General features: G+C 53.0%; 1 protein-coding gene and 1 long non-coding RNA gene across 4 annotated transcripts in view; one reads left to right on the forward strand and one right to left on the reverse strand.

The window, feature by feature from the left end:
• Positions 1 to 6,455: 6,455 nt before the first annotated feature.
• On the reverse strand, positions 6,456 to 14,418 carry SLITRK5 (SLIT and NTRK like family member 5). 3 transcript variants are annotated; one of them, XM_069639065.1, is made up of 2 exons: positions 13,457 to 14,418; positions 6,456 to 11,288 (listed from the first exon to the last, which is right to left on the reverse strand). In XM_069639065.1, the coding sequence occupies exons 1-2, from the start codon at positions 13,629 to 13,631 to the stop codon at positions 8,578 to 8,580; spliced, it is 2,886 nt and encodes a 961-aa protein (XP_069495166.1). In that variant the 5' UTR covers positions 13,632 to 14,418; the 3' UTR covers positions 6,456 to 8,577. The 3 variants fall into 3 exon arrangements, with proteins under 3 accessions (XP_069495166.1, XP_069495167.1, XP_069495168.1); XM_069639066.1 differs by lacking the exon at positions 13,457 to 14,418 and adding an exon at positions 12,950 to 13,351; XM_069639067.1 differs by lacking the exon at positions 13,457 to 14,418 and adding an exon at positions 12,222 to 12,918.
• Positions 14,419 to 14,435: 17 nt separating this feature from the next.
• LOC138527784 (uncharacterized) overlaps positions 14,436 to 18,924 on the forward strand; it is a 188,996-nt gene continuing 184,507 nt past the window's right edge. Inside the window, exon 1 of the long non-coding RNA XR_011284041.1 lies at positions 14,436 to 14,519. This is a non-coding gene — a long non-coding RNA (uncharacterized lncRNA). The remainder of the gene's footprint in view (positions 14,520 to 18,924) is intronic.

An 18,924-nucleotide genomic window follows, 5' to 3' on the forward strand; every position in this document is an offset into this window, starting at 1 on the left:
ACGTAAAACTAGTGTTGCTATTACTGTGTTATCATTCCTTGCACACAGGATGGGCTTCTCTGGCATCCTCCTGAAATGGCACCCATCCTTCTATCTAGCAGGCATCAGGTTGTCCAGATGGGCTCCGTAAGCTCCAAACCTGCCTGTGTCACCAATGGAGTCCCCCGGGGTTCTATTATATCACCTATCACCTTTAACCTCTATATGTAACAAATGGGATTACTCCTAAATGATCCCAGCATTGCAACACACCACTGCACAGATGATAGTTGTACACAAAGATCAATGGCCCAAAAGATTTTGCTGGGTGTAGCTCATGCCTTAAAGACACTCAAACATGGACCCCTACAAAGACAAAATCCATACACTTGGTCCACCCCTCCAAGCAGGAGCTCACTCAAGGGTGGCTGGGTGAAGTGCACTTGGATGGATTCAACCCTCAACTCACCAACTCTACCAAATCGCTGATATTAGCAACCCAGCATTTTAACTGGCCTGGACTATCTCACAGAAAGCATTTATAGTGGCAAACATGCTCGCTCTGACCACTTGTTCTAGGGGTGTGTAAATCCTTTGGCCACATTTGCTGTTGTGGACAAGTTATACCTAAACAGTGCGATACTTGTAGAATCTATTCAGTTTCATTGTGATGGAAGGATGACATTTCACAGTCTTTAAAAAAGAAGTGTGATAGTGCATTATTACATTAAAATGTTGACTATTACGTGACCTTCAAGGTACCCCACTGCTGGATGTTCTCTCCTCTGTCAGCTCTCCTGCTTCAGTCCTGCACAGCTGCTGGCTTGTGCTCAGGAGGAAGTGCACTCCCAACGCTATAGGTCATCACTTTATATCAGCCGGCGTCGGCTGTTTTGCCACCAACCTGCATGTTTCTGTCAAGAGGTGCTTTGAGGTGCAGTGGCGGTGCATGGCATGTGTGGCATGAGCAATGTGTACAGTGCTGCCCACTCATGGGGGCCTTGCAGTCTCCACTCATCCATCACAAGGGCTCTGATGATGGATGCGTGCAATGTTCTGCCATTACATTTTAACACTGTCTTCGTTATAGAAAATGATTTCAATGTGAAGATATGTATTAGTGGTGGACCCTAGGAGTAGCCGTGTTCTCCAAAGTGACCATACTAAGTGGTCATGTTGGGGCGATGCAAACGGATTGGCTGCATTTGCTTCCGAGAGCACAAACAAAGCTCCAGTTACCTACAATGGGAAAATCCTGTTTCCTCACTCAAGGACAATGCACTAATGCATTTTAGGTTCATGCTGCTTTGCATTCTGGTACTTGTAGGCTTCAATTGGCTGGGGAAATTAAAAGCACAAACACACACTATTTGTTTTGTGTATTTCTGTAACTATAAAGATGGATTGATATGTGATGGGTGCACTTTTCAATCATTCTCTAAACAAAACCCAGAATTGCCCAAAGCCAAACATTTAAACATGCATCCAGCAACTAAAGCTAAAACGATATGTGGTCAAGGTGCCTATTGTAAATTGAAGACAGAACAACAATCCCAGATGCTTCACTATTTAGCTGAAGTGTGCAAGTCTGTGCTAATAATTACATGTAACCATGCGGTATCTGTGAACATTGGAAATCCCTAGAAGTGATTAACTTCACGCTGCCAGCTATTCAGAAAAAAAAAGCATCACGCATACAAGCCGCACTCGTGTTATCACTCCACATGCAAGAATATCAGTGAACGTTCAAGTAGTGCTGGAAACACCATTATTTGTCTGTTGTTTCACTCATGGACCTTTCTTGTAATTCTGCTTCTCATGACACCCATGAGTATCAGAGACTGATGCCACGCCCTGGTGTGACTCTGTCTGATGTCACTTCTCGTGATGGTGACACATGTGCAAATGGTGTGGCCCTGCACGTCTTTTACCGCACAACGCCTCACAGATCCTGAAACCAGCCCTGTTCAGATGCTTTGTCAATACGTGTAACCCTAAAGATTGGGCTGACCCTCGCTATGAGGGCAGCCCAGCATTAGTGTTCTCAATTCTCTTTCGCACACATCTGGCAAGCCTTCACTGAGCACTACAGCGAACATTCCCACGCAGGCCCTCTCCTAGACTATCCCTCACTGTAGATGTGTTGTCTCTGCTCAAGGGCACATTTGATCATCTGTGAATGAGCAAAAACACGTGCACGCTCAAGAGGATGTCTCACGGACATTCAAGGGACCTGCTTGCTTTCGTTTTAATTATTTATTTGTTGGATCTTTGAAAGGCGCCTATTATACAACACATGGTGTTTCAAGGCGTTGCATCCCCTGTCAAAACCCACTTAAATTGGTGAATGAAATACCTTACAGGATAGGACAATCACTTTCGGATACACTGAGGTGCGCCCACAGTGCCTCTTTTCTGCAGCCTTAGCCTCAAATCTAGCACACACCTTGGGTTGACAGGTGGGAATTATCGCTGATTAAAACTCATCCCTCAGTCTCGGTACAAGTACTCTGCACACTGCATGTGTTAGTATCCTGTAAAAACGGTGGGTCTGATTCACAGTTTTCCACTAGGATTGCATCATTATACAATCTTCTGTGAATAAAGCCCTGCATGGTTTTATTGTATTTCATTTTAATGTCGAGGTGTGTATTCATTGTTTTTGTGTGTATTTAAGTATCTGAATCCGGGAGGTTGTCTATAACAATGGGCCTCATTAGAAGGTTGGAGGTAACCATGTCGCTTTTGGCGGCATGATTGCCTCCATACCGCAATCCGGGCCTGGGTCCCTGGAATGAGGAATTACCGGGCCATCACAACCTTGGCGGACCTGGTAATTCCCCGTCCGAGGAACCTGGATCCGGTCCATCCCCATTCGAGCCCCCATAGGGCTCAATGGGAAAGGGGATGGAACTGACAACGGGCCCGTTAATGACGGGCCCGTTGTTAGTTCTCTGGTCCCCTCGCGGGACCCGGTAAGGACGCCTGGTTTTTCCAGGCGCCCATTGCGGGTCCCGCAAGGAGACCTCGTAATAGGGCGGAACGGGTTTACCTGCACCGGCACCTTTACCAGTGCCGGTAAACCCATTCCGCCAACCTTATAGTGAGGGACAATGACTTGTAAATAGAGTAGGAGGCTGTATATAAGGCCATCCAGTAGGAAAAGGGCATGAGCACGACAAATGACAACATTAAAGTAAAAAACAAAGTGATTAGGGGAGGGGGTCTTGAATTGGCTGAATAAGGAAGTAGGGCCTAGTGGTCTCCGGGGATTGGGGGGCGAGCCAGGCAGTGGCAGATATTTGAGATGAGTGGGGATACAGCTGGTGATGAAGTGTTCTTAAAACCTATTTGCAATGCGATATCTAGTTCCGTGTCTGACTGCATCTTAGTTGCCCTGGAGCGTTGCCATATGCATTGACATGTTCATTTAGTTGCACACAAATGGGCCTGTATTTTCCCAAATTTCCATGCAGCAAATATCATTGGCCAAAGTGTGTTAAATAAGAACACTTAAACTGAAACCCCATGTCAGGAATGGGTTTACTGTTTGGTGCCGGTCCACGAGCAAGTCTGGATTGTACTGGTTGAGTGAGCGAGGAGGTGGTGAGAGGGGGTTGTTGACTGGAGTCTGGATGGCAAAGCTAGGATGCTTTTGAGCGGCCAGCAGACGTAGAGGTGGAGTTTTCTAAAGAACCTGGCGCAGTCATCAAGCTTGCTGAGGAGCAGTGCGTAACTGAGGGGTTGACTTTGCGGAAATGAGCTGGAAGATGATAGTGTAGAGGTTTAGCAGATGGAATCGCGGGCCCGTGCCTCTTGTGGTGTGGACATTGTTGTGCATCATGTTGAGTAGTTGAACACATCTAAATATCAAGCGAGCCCTGCGGTGAAGGTGGTATCAGAATAGGAGACAGAATGGGGGCGATGGACCGGATGCTGTTAGGAAGGTCTAGGCAATAATCTCTCCCTTTGCTGCATGCAGGGATGGCCATCCGGGTGCAGATGAGGGAGTGGCAGCCAGGATTTCCGATGTCCAGTGAGTTTGTGAAGGAGGGTTGTTCCAAGGTTGGAAGTTCGATGCCCTCTAGGAAGAGAGTATACAGGACATAGAATAAGCGTCTGATGATCTCCCTGGCTTTCTACAAAGAGTGTAGGGGTAGTCTAGGGAATAGATGGGGAACCAGGGAAGTGTGGATCCAGACATCCCGTGTGGAAGCAGAACTTATGGGTATGGCCTGCTTGGCTGCTGCGTTCAAGGCAGCAGAAGCGCTGAGAATAATCTGTGTGGGAGGCAGTGGTCGAAGTGAGCGGGAGCCTTTGGGAGCGGTGCTCCTCTACTTTTTTTAATTAAGTTTTACTGTTCCTATTCTTTTAGTTTATAAAGAAACCGTTCCGGAATGGTTTTGTTTTAAAATAAAACTATAGGAAGAAGTTGAAACTTGCACTTTCAGTGCACTACACTTAACATTCCCTTAAACAGCAGGTGCAAGGGTTTGGGGGTTTGTATTGAGTGTGGGAGGGGGCGTGGCGATGGGGTTTTAGGGGAGTGGGTTCAGGCCAGCAGGGAACATCGTTTCACTACTTCTTTAAGCACACTTAGACACTGGTTGGAGGTTATGCTTGCGATGAACGGATGGGAACAGATTTAAGACAAGGGTGAGCACGGTAAATGTGACACGTCCACAGAGAATTACAGTACAAAATAGGAGGTGCAATTGTTTTAGAAAAGGCATGGCTGCAGTGTTCCACCTTGTGAAGTGCCGGCTTTGCCTAGTGTGCACTTGTGCAGCAATGTGACCAGGTTCCAGGTCTAAGACCTGTCAGATTACATTTTCCACCTTCTTCCCCGAACTCACTCCTGAAAAAGCCTTTTTTTCTGTGGGCTTCGGGTCTAAACCACCCTGTATTGGCATTTCTACAAAAGAATCCCCACGGCGGTCGTGCACAGTGACTGGGCGTCTAGTAAACCACATCCGGCCAGCTTTAAAATTCCCTGAGAGGATGCATGAAAGAATCCTGCAGATGGGCCTGGACGTAAATTGGAACGTCACTAACGGCCGCTTGTCATCAGGCCCAGTGAAATCCGCGTGCCAACCGCCACTGCGTGACTCCGAACCCTGCGGCCCAGGGGTGTCGCGCACACTGCTGGGGCCTGTGCTGGTGAACACACAACGCACCCGCACACGGTAACAATATGTTCAAACGGCAACGCGACCTGTGTGTGCGTCTGAAAAACAATCGACATTTGCTAATTAACGGGCTGCGGGATTTTGAAAGGGGGGCGGCTGGCCTGCTGTAAATCTCAACGCGCGCAAAGCGATGGCGGGGGCACGTATGTGTAAACTGATTAAACAAGGAGATAGATGTGTGGTACAAAATCAATGCAGGCTTCTCATCTGAGCCGTAAACTGCCGGGCTGCCAGCTGCTCGTGCCTGTGTACACAGAGAGTGCACTACTCGAGCAGCCAGGGGACTATAAGCAAAGACCGCAGCCCGAGACTAACAGCGTGCAGAGGGCGAGGCGGCCATCATGACGCGGCAGTTTACTGCTGTAAATACACGCCAGTGCTGGAATGTGGCTCCCAGCCCTGCCAAAGAGAGAGGCAACAGACATGACCTAGGGATGGAAAGATGGTGGCCGGCCTCCCAGTAGCCTGCTCCGCCATGTTCTCAGGCGGCCCCTCGTCAGTAAGCTGCTCGCACATCCCTGTCATTTCGGATACCTCACTGGGCACCATTTTGTGTTTACTGTCGCCCAGGGGAGTTGCTAGGTCTGGAAAAGACCCAGGGCTACGCTGATGTCGGAATTGTCGGGACTGGGGGCTAGCTAATCTTTTGGCTGTAGCTCCTGAGATTCTATCCGGGGCTACAACCAAAAGATCAGGGGCTATAGCCCTCTTAGCCCTCCCCCCACCCCCCCTAGCAACGCCCCTGCTGTCGCCCCACCGCTTGGAAACTCTGCTGCGTTTCTTCGCAAGTGGCAAACCTTGTTTTACGTGTGTCCTTCTCCTCTCCCCTGACCCTTTCTTTACGATTAAACAAAGGGCATACTCTCAATTGCCAGGATAAGCCTTTTTATTAGTTGTGTCGCCGCTTGGTGTTGAGCAAGTCCCCAGTGGAGGCGGAAGGACGTTCAGAATCACGACGTCCGGGGGATAGGAGCTCAAAATGAAGAAACCAGAAATGCCACTGTGGCTGTTTTCCACCCTCAACAAACCATGATTTGAAACGCTTGCTTTGTGCACCGAACTACATTTAATATGAAAGAGTTTTGGATAGTGTGAAATACATATGATTTCAAAATAAACGTTATTTGAACAGAGCTTTACAGGAAGAAAAAGAAAGTGTGCACTTGGCGATTCCCTCGGTGAGGGTGCTGCTTAGTACACACACATAAAACACACTGATGTATTCCAACCTGTGCCCTATATTCATCAAATTGGACGCAATGGAGTAGAATCGAAGATCGAGATTAATTCGCTTGAATTGTCGTATCTGTTTTTATTTATTCATTTATTCATAAAATTTGAAAATATGCTTCACATGAAAGGAAAATGCAACCCTGCGTCGAGGGGGGGGTATTCATTGTAGCCACAGCGGTGAAGTGACGGGTAGAGGTGGTATGAGCTGAGCCACATGGGGGGGTGAGTTGCTATGGACGTCCCTTCTTACGTCAAGCGTACACTCCATGGGGTGAAGGGGCAGTGGATGGCAATGTGTTCAGTACAATGGCTAGCGTCAGAATGGCGTATAATATGTTCGTCTTTGCATATCCCAATCGAGGCCATTCGTTAAAGACAGGATAAAAAAAGCACAATACATAATACAAGTGGATCTTCACGGAAGAATCGAGAACCTTATATTAAGTAAGTAGGGCATTGCATATATGAACTGACGTCACAATGCTAAGTATAAAAAAGTAGAGAAAGGAACTACAAATGAGTTTTCCAAAATGCCTTATAGTTCTGGGTACATAAATAGTATTATATATTAAGAAAACCTTCTTCCTTTCAAATCAACCTTTTCAAACTTACGTCAGATCAGACATCTGACAAAGCTCCGTGTTTTAGAGTTTGTTATTTTGTTCTCTTTTTCTGGCTCATTCATTTCGGGGGAGGTGCTCCTGGTATGAACCTCAAGGTGGTGTCCAAAATTCAGCAACCCAGGTAATGTCAAATGGGCATTAAACATAATGCGTGTGCAATGTCATCACTGACTGCGCCATGGTGCAAAGAGAATAGAGACAGAAAAAATGCAAACAAAATAGAAAACGGACGAGCACCACTGATAGGACAAGGCTTCTAATTAAACGTATAGCTTGTTTTCCCTGAACCATCTAACATGGCGTCAGTGCCAATGCAGTTCATTAGCACATGTGGGGTGTGCATTAAAGTGCGCCAGCACGTGAAATTAAAAAAAAAAGACCCACGTTTGGTTCTCTTTCAGTGCTCTTCTTTAACAGAAATCTGAGCAATTCTTGCTTCATTCCTTCACTGGGGAAACACGTAATGCTATTTTATCGTTAAATGATGACAAATCCATGGCCTGTGAGGAGTGTGGGTCGGCAAAGGGGTCTCAATTCAGTGACCTTTCAGGTATAGGTTCTTGTCGTCTCGCGTTCTGCTTCTTTAAGTGGTGAAATCATTACAATGCGTGGGCATTTCAGCAGACTGGCGCTGCTGCCATCCAAGGGCGCAGTTATGCAGAGAGGTCTGCACAACTGCAATTGGATTGGGGGATAAAAAGGCAATCAGAGACTGGCTGCAGCTCCACTGCAATCAAGTGTTGGGTGACTAATGGAAATTAACAGCCCTCCCGTCTCCCTCACTGGCTGGGCTACGAGGAGATGCTTCACTGTGCTGCCGGACCCCCTCCGTCGAGGTTTCTTAGCGTGGATTGTCTTTCAAATTTGGTCATTCGCATTGTTAATGTATAGAAATAAACCACCCCACGTATCACGTTAGCTTTGGAAATAAAGCCTCTGTACGTGTAGTGCAACGCCTCTGAGCAACACATGGACTAGAAGAGTGAAAGGGGGAGAGGGGTACTAATGCGCATATAAAAATAGGTGCTACCATAAAATATGTTATATCTCAGCAATAAGTTATTTTTGACTAACCGGTTATGGACCATACATGTCTGCACCCTGTGTCCAGTCCTAAAATAGAGTGAGCCACCGAGATCACAGTCTCCAAATCAAGGGTCCGAAGAACACAGGAACGCACACCCCTCAGGAGATAGAACGAGAAGAGGGGAGGGGGGGGCGTCCCTACGCCGAGGCCTCCGGGCCAGAGAGAGGGCGCGCCCCGAACTTTCTCCAGTGACATGGCGAGTCCAGCCACGTGCCCCCACACTGCGCTGCACGGGCCGACCCCTTCCTCGGCAGCTCCCTGCACTCCATGCCCCTCTCCTTCAAAAGAGAGAAAGAACATTGCACCCACTCCAGTACCACTCGCCGAAAGCTGTATTTTCGTGCTCCAAGGCACTTCATCCTAACGTTTGAGATAGCAAAAGAAAAAAAAATCTGCACGGGTCTTCTTTTTTTTCTCCTTTTTTCCTGTGGTTTTCCAGTTTTAAATATAAATTATTTCTAGCGTTTCAGAACTGGCTAAATGTCGTGTGTTTTTCGAGCACCTCGAGGTAGTCCGGCTCGACGTTGAGCTTGGCCTTGAGTTCCAGGTACTCGTTGCGGTTGGGCTCCACGTAGACGGGGCTCGGGCTGGTGTAGAGCACCGTCTCCCGGATCCGCTCCGGGTGCAGGTACTGCCGCTTCACCTCGTAGCTCGGCGGGGTGTACGGGTAGGGCACCGGGCCGCTGAACTTGAAGTCCAGGCTGTTGCCGGCGGGCGGCGGCCCAGGGGCCTTGTCGGGCTCCAGGATGCCCCGGTAGAAGCGGTCGGCGTCCTGCCCGCCCGCTGGGGGGCGCTGCTGCTCGTCCCGGGCCTCGATGGTGCTGACGCTGTAGGAGGGCGTGCGGGCGCCGCCGCCCTGGCGCTCCTCCTCCTGCAGGTGGTTGCTGTAGGTGACCTTCAGCTCGTGCAGGTCCTTGTAGTCCTCGCCGGCGTTGCCCTCCCGGGAGCGGTAGATGGGGTTCTTGCACATGTGGCCCAGCGGGTGGGGGATGTACTCGTAGACGTGGCCGGCCGGGGCCTTGACCTTGGGCAGGGGCCGGTTGCTGTAGACGCTGTACTGCATGTTGAAGGAGCTGACGTCCGAGTTGTTGGCGCTGGCCGGGTCGCCCTGGCTCTTCTTGCGCCGCTTCATGACCAGCACGAAGAGGCCGGCCGCCACGAAGACCGACATGATGAAGACCAGCAGCAGGCTGAGGATGAGCACGGACAGCGGCACCGAGCTGGCGCCCGGGTTCAGGGTGGCGGACGAGACGAGGGCCGTGGTGCGCTCCGAGGCCTGCGCCGCCCAGGGCGTCGGCGTGGTGCTGGCGGCGGGCGCCTCCGGCGGCGGGCACAGCAGCTCCGAGCCCACGGCCCTCATGTCCTGGCCGCTGTACTTCTTTGGGGTGTCGCAGATGACGTCCTCCACCAGGACGCCCGAGTTGAGCTGCTCCAGCCAGAGTTTCATGCCCACGGCGTCGCACGTGCAGTCCCAGGGGTTCTCGTGCAGGTCGATCTGCACCAGGGCCCGCAGCTGGTCCAGCACCCCGCTCACCGGGAGGTAGGAGAAGTGGTTGCTCCGGAGGCTGAGCCTCGACAGGTTCATCTCGGAGAAGACGTGGCTGGGCAAAGTCCTCAGGAGGTTGTTGTTCAGAAAGAGGAGCTGGAGGCTGGTCAGGGCGTCGAAGGTGCCCGGCTCGATCTCCCGGATGCCGTTGAACTGCAGGAAGAGGTACTGGAGGCTGTGCAGGCCGTAGAAGAGTTCGGGGCTCAGCCTCTCGATCAGGTTCCCGTTCAGGTAGAGCCGGCGCAGGCTGCTCAGGTCCGCGAAGGCCCGCTCCTGGATGAAGGCGATGCGGTTGTTGCCCAGGTGCAGCAGGTCCAGGCCCGTGGCCTCGGTGAAGTCGGCCCTGCGCACGCTGGTGATGTAGTTCTCCGTCAGGTACATCTTCTTGGGGTTGTAGGGCTTGGGCTGCAGGTCCGAGATGCTGTCCAGCTTGCGCTCTTGGCAGTTCACGTTCAGGCCCAGGTCTGAGATCTGCAGGTTGCAGGTGCAGGCCGTGGGGCAGTCCAGGGGCACTGGGGACTTGGTCTGGTAGGCGATGCTGGGCCCGTAGTTGCTGAAGCCCGCGTCTTTGGAGGCGAGCCGGGTGGTGGGGCGCACCCTGGTCTTGTTGGGCTGCCGGGTACCCTTGGGGGACTTGGGGGGAGACCTGTTGGCGGCGGAGGACGAGGTCACAGCCGAGTTGACGGAGGCCGGGGTGGTGTGGAAGTAGCCGGCGGTGCTGAGCGGCGCGTTCGGCCTCATCTCGTAGTCCGAGATCAGCCTCCGCGGGCAGAGCTCCTGCTTGGACACCTCGTCCAGGTCACGGCCGTGCAGCCGGAAGGGGGTCTCGCACACCACGTCCCCCACCAGGGCCGAGTAGGAGATGCTGTCCAGCCAGTCCTTCAGGGCGATCAGCTCGCACGAGCAGTTCCAGGGGTTTTCGAGCAGCTGCAGCTCGACCACCTTGTCCAGGTGCTGCAGCAGACCGGAGTAGGGCAGCAGCTTGAGCCGGTTGCCCCGCAGATCCAGGTGGGTGAGGGGCACGGAGCGGAAGAGGTTGTGGGGCAGGCTGGCCAGCAGGTTGTCGTTGAGGATGAGCACCTGCAGAGAGTGCAGCCGGCTGAAGGCGCTGGGGTCGATGGAGCTGATGTAGTTGTAGTCCACCTGCAGGTACTCGAGGCGCTCCAGGCCCTGGAAGGTGTCGTCCCGCAGCAGCTCCAGCTTGTTGTTGTTGAGGTGCAGCCGGCGCAGGCCCTGCAGCCCGTTGAAGGCCCCGGCCTCGATCTCCTGGATGTCGTTGCTGCCCAGGTGCAGGATGCTGGCCCCCGTGTAGTTGAGGAACTCGTTGGCCGAGAGGCGGCTCAGCAGGTTGCCGGAGAGCAGGAGGTGGTAGAGCGGGTGCCGCGGCGGGCTGACCTCGGACAGGCCGATGATGCCCCGGTTCTCGCAGCTGACGGTCAGCACGCCGTCCTTCTCCTCGCAGGGGCAGGCGCTGCTGTCGCACACCTCCCCATAGTACTCGGTGCTCTCGGCCCACGAGATAACCAGCGACGTCAAAGCGATGGCGAGGCTCTGCAGCGTCCAGACCTGCATCTTTCTGTGTAAGTCCTGGTCGAAAGTTACCGGCGAGCAGCAGACGTGCATTTTATCTCCTGCAGGGAAAGAAGAGCACAGCGTCAGCCACATCATATGCACAGGCATCTGCAACGTATACAATGTTCAGTCGCACATGCATCTGTATAGCTATATATGCATAAATAAATAAATAAATATATATATATATATATATGTTCCCAGGCAGAGGCACGCAGAGAGGGTATACGTGCAGTAATTCGGCAAGACCGGCTTCAGGTGGCAGCTAGGATGCATATATTAATATGCAGCCATGGTGGGCAGCCTAGCAGCAGGGAAGCGGACCGTTGGAACCCCCCCCCCCCCCCCAGTGTGACATGTTCATGCTCATCAATGCATATAACATAAAATGGCTGGCTGGCCACTATCAGAGCTCCAATTTAGCCGTAGAGGGAGCATAATTTTATGAGGATTTCCCACTTTCGCGCTGCACCAGAGCACCCCCCTCCCCCCCACCCTCCCACCCTCATTTCAGCACCTCTGCTGGGAACAGCGATCCGCCGGGGCTTCCCTGAGCATAATTTACAGGCGGGCGGACTTCGATTATGATTTTAATGACAGGTGGGAACGACGGCAGGGAGATCATTTACCCCCCCCCCACTCTTCCCTGCTCCCTCCTCGCCCACTGCCCAATAATTCCGGCTCCCAGTCCTGTCGCGCACAGCAACAAGGGCATCGCTGTTTCGATGATCGCATTTATAATGAAAAAAAAACAGGCGAGTGCTTCCATATTTTCACGCACACAGATGTGGATGGCCCTTGGCATGCGTGCCCACCCAGCGTATGACAGGTCCCCAGCTGCCCGTTTCTCTCGCCCGCGTCACGCTCCGCACATGTGTCGATGCAATCACTGCGCTCGCGCACTTGGTTTTGGACCCGAATCATGGCATTGTGCAGAACGATTAGCAAGCCCGGTTCGGTGGAATCGCAGTCACTTTTGGCTCGCTACTCACCCGCGCCATGTCAAGAAACGGGCCCCGGGGAGGGTGAGCCTCAGAGGTACACGCCTTGCGCCTCCGTGGCACAGTGAGAGGACGTGGCTTATAAAACGCTCCCGCTCCGGACAGGAGACTCCCGTGCTATGAGCGGCGACGGCTGTCAGAGGCAGAGGGAAAATACCCTAAAACGAGCCCACCGCCGGAGACTTGCGTCAGTGAATGCAAACCCACATTCCTCTTTCCCGGAGGCGTAAAGCCCTTTCCCCACCCGGCTTCCATGAAATAATTCGCCTTTTTCGGAGCGGCATCCAACCGCAATAGCCATGCGAGCGAGAGAGCGCCTGGAAGGAGGATGGAGGGGAGGGAGGCGCGGGAGGCGCGTGGCTCCCCCGAACCACACAGGCGCCCCGGCTACGTTGCTCTCGGAGGGCGGGTTGTTTTCGTGGCCAGACTTCATGCCAGGAGTCTAGTTTGCGTGCAGGGAACACAACACCCCACAACAAATCTCGTTAAGGCGAGAATCTTTCCGTCCCAGGGAGTGCGATTGAACGGTGCAGCTGCCAGCAATGCAGCCCCGCTGGCCGGCGCACACATGCATGCAGGGCTCGGTGCATCTCCGTGTGGCTGCGGGGTGGAGGGGGGGGGGGAAGCCGGATACTGCCAAATGACTTCTCGGGCGGTGTGCGTGAGCGTCTGCAGCCACGGGCGGGCGAGGGGCTAAACGCTGCCTCGGAAAGTCATACCTGTCGCAGCCCTCGTCTGGTCGACCCGATCCATTCATCCGTTAATCGATGGCGACCACGGTCACTCTAGCACAGCTCACCGCTGCCGGAGAGGCAAGATTCCGCTCGAACTCCCCGTGGTGGAACAACTTGGCTTTCCGTGCTCGGGAATAGCCAAGGACACGCGGATGTGCCTTAAATCCAAGCAGGCGTCCATCCCCCCAAAAACAGAGAACACAACGGAGACCGGCGAAGTGGGAGCGGGAGGCATCTGCCGGCGATCCACGCGTGTCAGACGAGAGAAATGCTGGGCTCCGGGTCACATCCGCCCCCCCTCAAGAGTTGGAGGCTGGCTTTTACCGCACTGCATCGGGCGCCCATCAGCCTCTCCTGCCCACCCCGTACAATGACTTCACACAGATCCAAACAGCAACAATAAGCAGCACTCCGCCCCCTCCCCTCCACCAGCCACGGCTCTTTCCAAACGCCCCCGAGCCTCCCTTCCCTGCAGGGCAAAGTGGTACTTACTGTGTGAGAGGGCTGCGAGGCCCGGGGGTGTCGGGCGCCCCTGCGTCCTGCATGATGTCTTCGGATCCCGCGGGGAAGGCGGGGGCGCGTGGCGACGGAGGGCCGGGGGGCGCTGCACCGGGAGGCCCGCTCGCACCGCCGGCCAGCAGCAGCAGCAGCAGGCGCGCACACACATAGGCACACAGAGCTCCCGCCGCTCCCAGGGACCCCCAGCTGCAGGGAGACGGTCGGGCAGAGACGGAGGGCGGGCAGCAGAGCTGGATGCAGCCCGAGAGAGAGAGGGAGACAGAGAGAGGCAGAGGAAGGAGGGAGGGGGGAGCGCAGGCAGCAGCAGACACTGCCTCTTTCACTGGCAACGTGACGGGCAGGGCTGTTCCTCCAGGCTGTCTGTGCACACACTTGCCATGCAGCGCGCGGCGCGCACAAGTGGAGCTCCGCTTCTGCCATTCACTGGATGCTCTGCCTGGATGCTGCGCAACACGGAGATACAGGCGGGCATACGCACTCTACACACACACTCTAAATCTACTGCCAGGCATCCATGCACATCCCCACAATCACACACAAGCCCCTAGACAACGCCACGCCCCCCTGTAACTAGCAAACACACGGTGTCCTTCTCCCGTCAATCACTCATACGGTAAAGCACCAATGCATGCCAACGTCTCCACTCACCCACACGCAATGTAATCATTTGATAGACACTATCTTTCACAGCTTGACAGCGCCTCTCTCCAGCCTTAACCACCACCAATACCTGAAACACTCACAGCCGGACACAGACAACTTTCCCACTTCTCAATATGCAAACGGACCGCACAGCCAACAACCCCCATCTCGCATTGGTGTCTTCGAGACTCCCACACTGCACGTTCCCGTGGCCAACTCTCCGGTCCCTTTGCTTCTCGCCTCTCCCCGGAGTGTTCCTGCATCCGGCCTTCCGTCATGAACCTCCCCACCCCTCCCCCCATGCAGCGCGCACATGGATTCACTGAAGAGGCCGCACTACGAAGGACAACCCCGGAGTGCAGTGGGCGGCGGCTGCTGGTGACTCGGTGCACGGGTATGTGAACGGAAGTGGGGTCCTGCATGGCACTTTCACGCTGCCGGGCGGTCATTGCTTGTTCATGGGTGTTGCGCGTGGTTTTTAATCTACCAATCGCTTTCTTTGTTGCAACGCACTCCCGAAACTCAATGTACCCGCTTCTCTGTGCTTTCTTCTATGTGGTAACATTACGTTAATTATATTTTGTATTGTTTTCTTCTGCTCGATTTGGTGATGTTATTTCATTAGCGAAGTCCCTTCATTCTGGCGGCGAAGAAGTGACCCCCTGTTAACTCCGCTGAGGAGATTAGGCACCCGCCGGGATACCGTCTTCTCAAGGGCTGCCGGCATCGTCGAGACCGGGGAGTCCGATGCACTGCCCACTGTCCCCCGATAGGTGGCAGCGTAGGGCGATAAATGGCGAGGAGGCAAGCGACGCCAAGGAGGAGGATGCCAGGGGGCAGCTATGTGTGGGAATGGGAATGTGTTCCAAACGAGGATACGAACAACAGCCACAGAACTTGGCTGCGGGTGAGCCCAGGGCGAGCAGCCAGGCGCCCCCAAGCAAGCCCACACTGCCAGCGGCTCTCTCTGCACGGGCTCCTGCAACGACTGCAAAAGAGCTAATCTCGGTGTTCCAGAGGAGCGGGCGCCTTCTTCCGCATGTCGGAGCCTCCTAAACGGTCACAGTGGGTGCTCTTCCCGAGGCGATGCCGCCGCATTAAGAAGGAATTGTGATTGAGGCGTCAATCATTTCCCGGGGAAGATGCAGCCGGGCAAACGTTGGCATCTGAGATCCCGCATTGGCCAAGTGCCCCTGGGTCTTCACTGCTGCCCGCTTGCTCACAGGCGAGCTGCTTCCCTCCAGCGGAAGCAGCACCTGCAGCTCCATAGACGCAGCCCCCCACAGAAGAGCCGCCATCCCAATGATGACCACGAGTTCACATTTGGGGGTTGATAAGATCATGTTCGTTTGCATTTGGGTCCCTATATCATAATTATATCATGTTCTGCTTGAATATACTTTTCAACACACCCGATTACTTTTTTATATGTTTTAATATGACGTGGCACTTCCTTCCTTCCTTCCTTCCTTCCTTCCTTCCTTCCTTCCTTCCTTCCTTCCTTCCTTCCTTCCTTCCTTCCTTCCTTCCTTCCTTCCTTCCTTCCTTCCTTCCTTCCTTCCTTCCTTCCTTCCTTCCTTCCTTCCTTCCTTCCTTCCCTCCCTCCCTCCCTCCCTCCCTCCCTCCCTCCCTCCCTCCCTCCCTCCCTCCCTCCCTCCCTCCCTCCCTCCCTCCCTCCCTCCCTCCCTTCCTTCCTTCCTTCCTTCCTTCCTTCCTTCCTTCCTTCCTTCCTTCCTTCCTTCCTTCCTTCCTTCCTTCCTTCCTTCCTTCCTTCCTTCCTTCCTTCCTTCCTTCCTTCCTTCCTTCCTTCCTTCCTTCCTTCCTTCCTTCCTTCCTTCCTTCCTTCCTTCCTTCCTTCCTTCCTTCCTTCCTTCCTTCCTTCCTTCCTTCCTTTTTCATACTTGACAGCACATGTTACGGTGTCTCGGCGAGACTCTTGGGACAGCAGAGTCAGACCGACTGCCTGTGTGCCTTCCTGCTACTACTTTCACTGCCAACGGAAGGGATCTAATGAGAAGAGGTGGCGCCGAGGTTAGGCGCGCTCACGAGATGCTGCGCCCGCACTAGCTATCCTTGCCAACAGGTCCGTGCCATTCTTATAGGCGACAGCACCCCAAAAGGGCAACGCTGGGTGTCTATCTGCGCACCCGCTGTGGACACTTGAAACGGAAATACAAAAAGGATGCAGGCACCCAACAACGGAAAGAAACATCTAGAGCAAATTCCGACACAAACAAATAAGAACAACACCCGTAACCAATAACCTCGAACATCAACAAAGTCTAGAATTTCTTATGGTCCTGACTTATCACCACAAGCAAAAGCAGAATATTCCCACCCCTGCGTCCAGTCCAAGCCGGCACAGGAAAGACCCCACGAATTGCAATCAGCAACTTTCCCCAGCCCAGCTCATTCACAGCCACGAGATCAGCACAGCTGTCTAGGTCGGGGGTGTCCAGGGACTGATTGACACAGGCATCCCGGAAAACGAGCAGTTCCCCAAAAATGGGCCTTCCAACAAGCTGAACGTTAGCTTATCGTGTCTGGTACAAATTATGCTGGAAATCGGGTAACAACTATCACGGGCATCATACGTGTGTGGTGGTGTGGTTAAGAGAGGCGAGGTGAGAGTCGGTGGTGAAAGCGCTCAGAGGCCCTGATTTACAAAGCGTTTTTCAATGGGATTGTGCCATTGTAAATCAGGCCCATGTTGGACTGATGCTGGATGCACATATATGATTTGTTTCTATTATCCGTAGATTCTTAAAGATTCCGCCATTTTCTGGTTCCACCCCTGCATCTCTGTTCCTATTCCAATACCCCTCTCTCTGTATCCCTGCTGCACTGCAGCTCCGGGTCAGCACTCCATGCCCTAGCTCCTATCCTTGCTCCCTTCTCCACGTTCGCCCATCAAACCATGCCTCATCTCCAACCCTCACTTTTGATCAAGCACTCCCTGCTCTAGATTCAAAACGCCTTTTCTGTTCCCGATCGGCCCGTGCTACTCTAGATCCAAACCTTTCTCCTTGCTGTACCCCATTCTTCCCCAGTACAACTCCAACCTCCCCATTCAATGTAACCCCTCCCCCCAAACGTACTTGAACATTCAATCTCGGTTCCTACACTCGCAGGTCCAGAACCAACCCATCCTCACTGCTACAGCTCAGTCCAGCCCCGTCTACGCATGACAAATCAACTTCCGGGGCACCAGTGGTCCAGTGATACACATCAATTTCTAAACCATCAATCAGCACAACACCTCTAGTACTCCATAAGGGATCCAAACAAATTGGAAACACAAGTACATTATAAACCTCCTTGTCCAATATTGGTAACATGCTCGGAACATTAGGCTTATCTCTGCAAGTCGTGGATCATTGGTTAGTTGCAACACAGCGAAAATACATTTATTACCTAATGATAAAAGGGACTGTCCAGTCAAGGTTGTATACCAATATCTACTTTATTATTATTACAACAGACAGTTCTAGCACACTACAAAATATAACCCACACTGTAAAGGAACACATAGGACAGACAGTTTCCCGAAGGAAAGGGATGCACTCTGGATACTGACAGGAGGTAGTCGGTAAAGCAATCAGTCTTAACTGTTCAAAGCTATTTGGTTTCAACACCAAAGGAACAAGGGGTAATACATTTCACTAGGGGCCTTCATAGAAGGACCAGGAGGACAGAACCACCGTTTACCTGGTGCTTGAGATGATCTTGATATTTGACAGCATCAAGTCGGTTCCAGGAAGCTTTGCAGCTCCTGCAACAGAGTTCAAGACAGGAGACAGCTGTGGGTATCAGACGGAAGGCAGTTCGGCAAGCAAGGCTACATGGACAGCTTCAGGCGGGTCTACACAGTGGCTCAGGGTCAAGAATTGTCTCTGTGCTGGTTGGCAGATTTGCAACACTGGTCGATGCATCACGGACGGCTTTAGTGACTGCAGTGTGACAACATTCAGTGTTGTAGCCGGTCGTGGTTCGAGGGCTCGACTGTCTCAAAAATGTCCTTAAAGGATGGACGCTGGTTGATGCTTGTTGTGGCACTCCTCCTACCTTCTTTGCTGGGCTTGTGTCGTCCTTTAAGGTGGATGGCCCAAAGCTGAGGAGGGCGTTTGCAGGCAATGGCCTAGTCCTTGGTTCAGAGACTCTCTGTCACGTTCCACCTAGGAAGCTTGCTAGCAGAACCTAGCAGGGAATGCTGTGTGCTGGCTGGGTACCGGGTCTGGAGCTGGTGGACCAGTGCTCTGAGTCTGGTATCTCCCTAAGTTCCTTGGGAGATGTTTAGGGGAGGGATCTTGCTTTCCTCTTGGAAAGCTTGTCCTTCCTTCAATGGCAGAAGCTGTAAGGCAGACTGTACCTTCTGTCATGATGCCTACCCCTGGAGCACCAGGCCAGGCCCAGCACCCCCGGAGCAGGCATCACGCCCCCGGGTAAAAGCCCAGCGGCCCTTTATAGGGGCTCTTTGGACTCTGTCCTGGCGCCGTTGGTGCCAGGCTCATGTTGGACATCAGTCCTGGCGCCATAGGCGCCAGGCTCATAAGGGGAAATGTTTGGTGCACTTACCTGAAGCAGACCATGCTGCACACTCACCTGATACAGACCATGCTGCATGAAGAACCAAGCCAAATGAGGCTTAGGAGGGACTATTTTTCTGAAGGAACTATTTTGTTACTTAGGTGGGGCTGTGGAAGAATACTCACCTGGAACCTCTTCCAAGGCTATTTAAGCCACGCCCGGACAGCCACACGTGCTTCGCGTTGTTCTGCATCCCAGCAGCTGAACGCTCA

Source organism: Ambystoma mexicanum, chromosome 7q, assembly GCF_040938575.1.
Source record: "Ambystoma mexicanum isolate Mex_15411 chromosome 7q, UKY_AmexF1_1, whole genome shotgun sequence".
NCBI lineage: Eukaryota > Metazoa > Chordata > Amphibia > Caudata > Ambystomatidae > Ambystoma > Ambystoma mexicanum.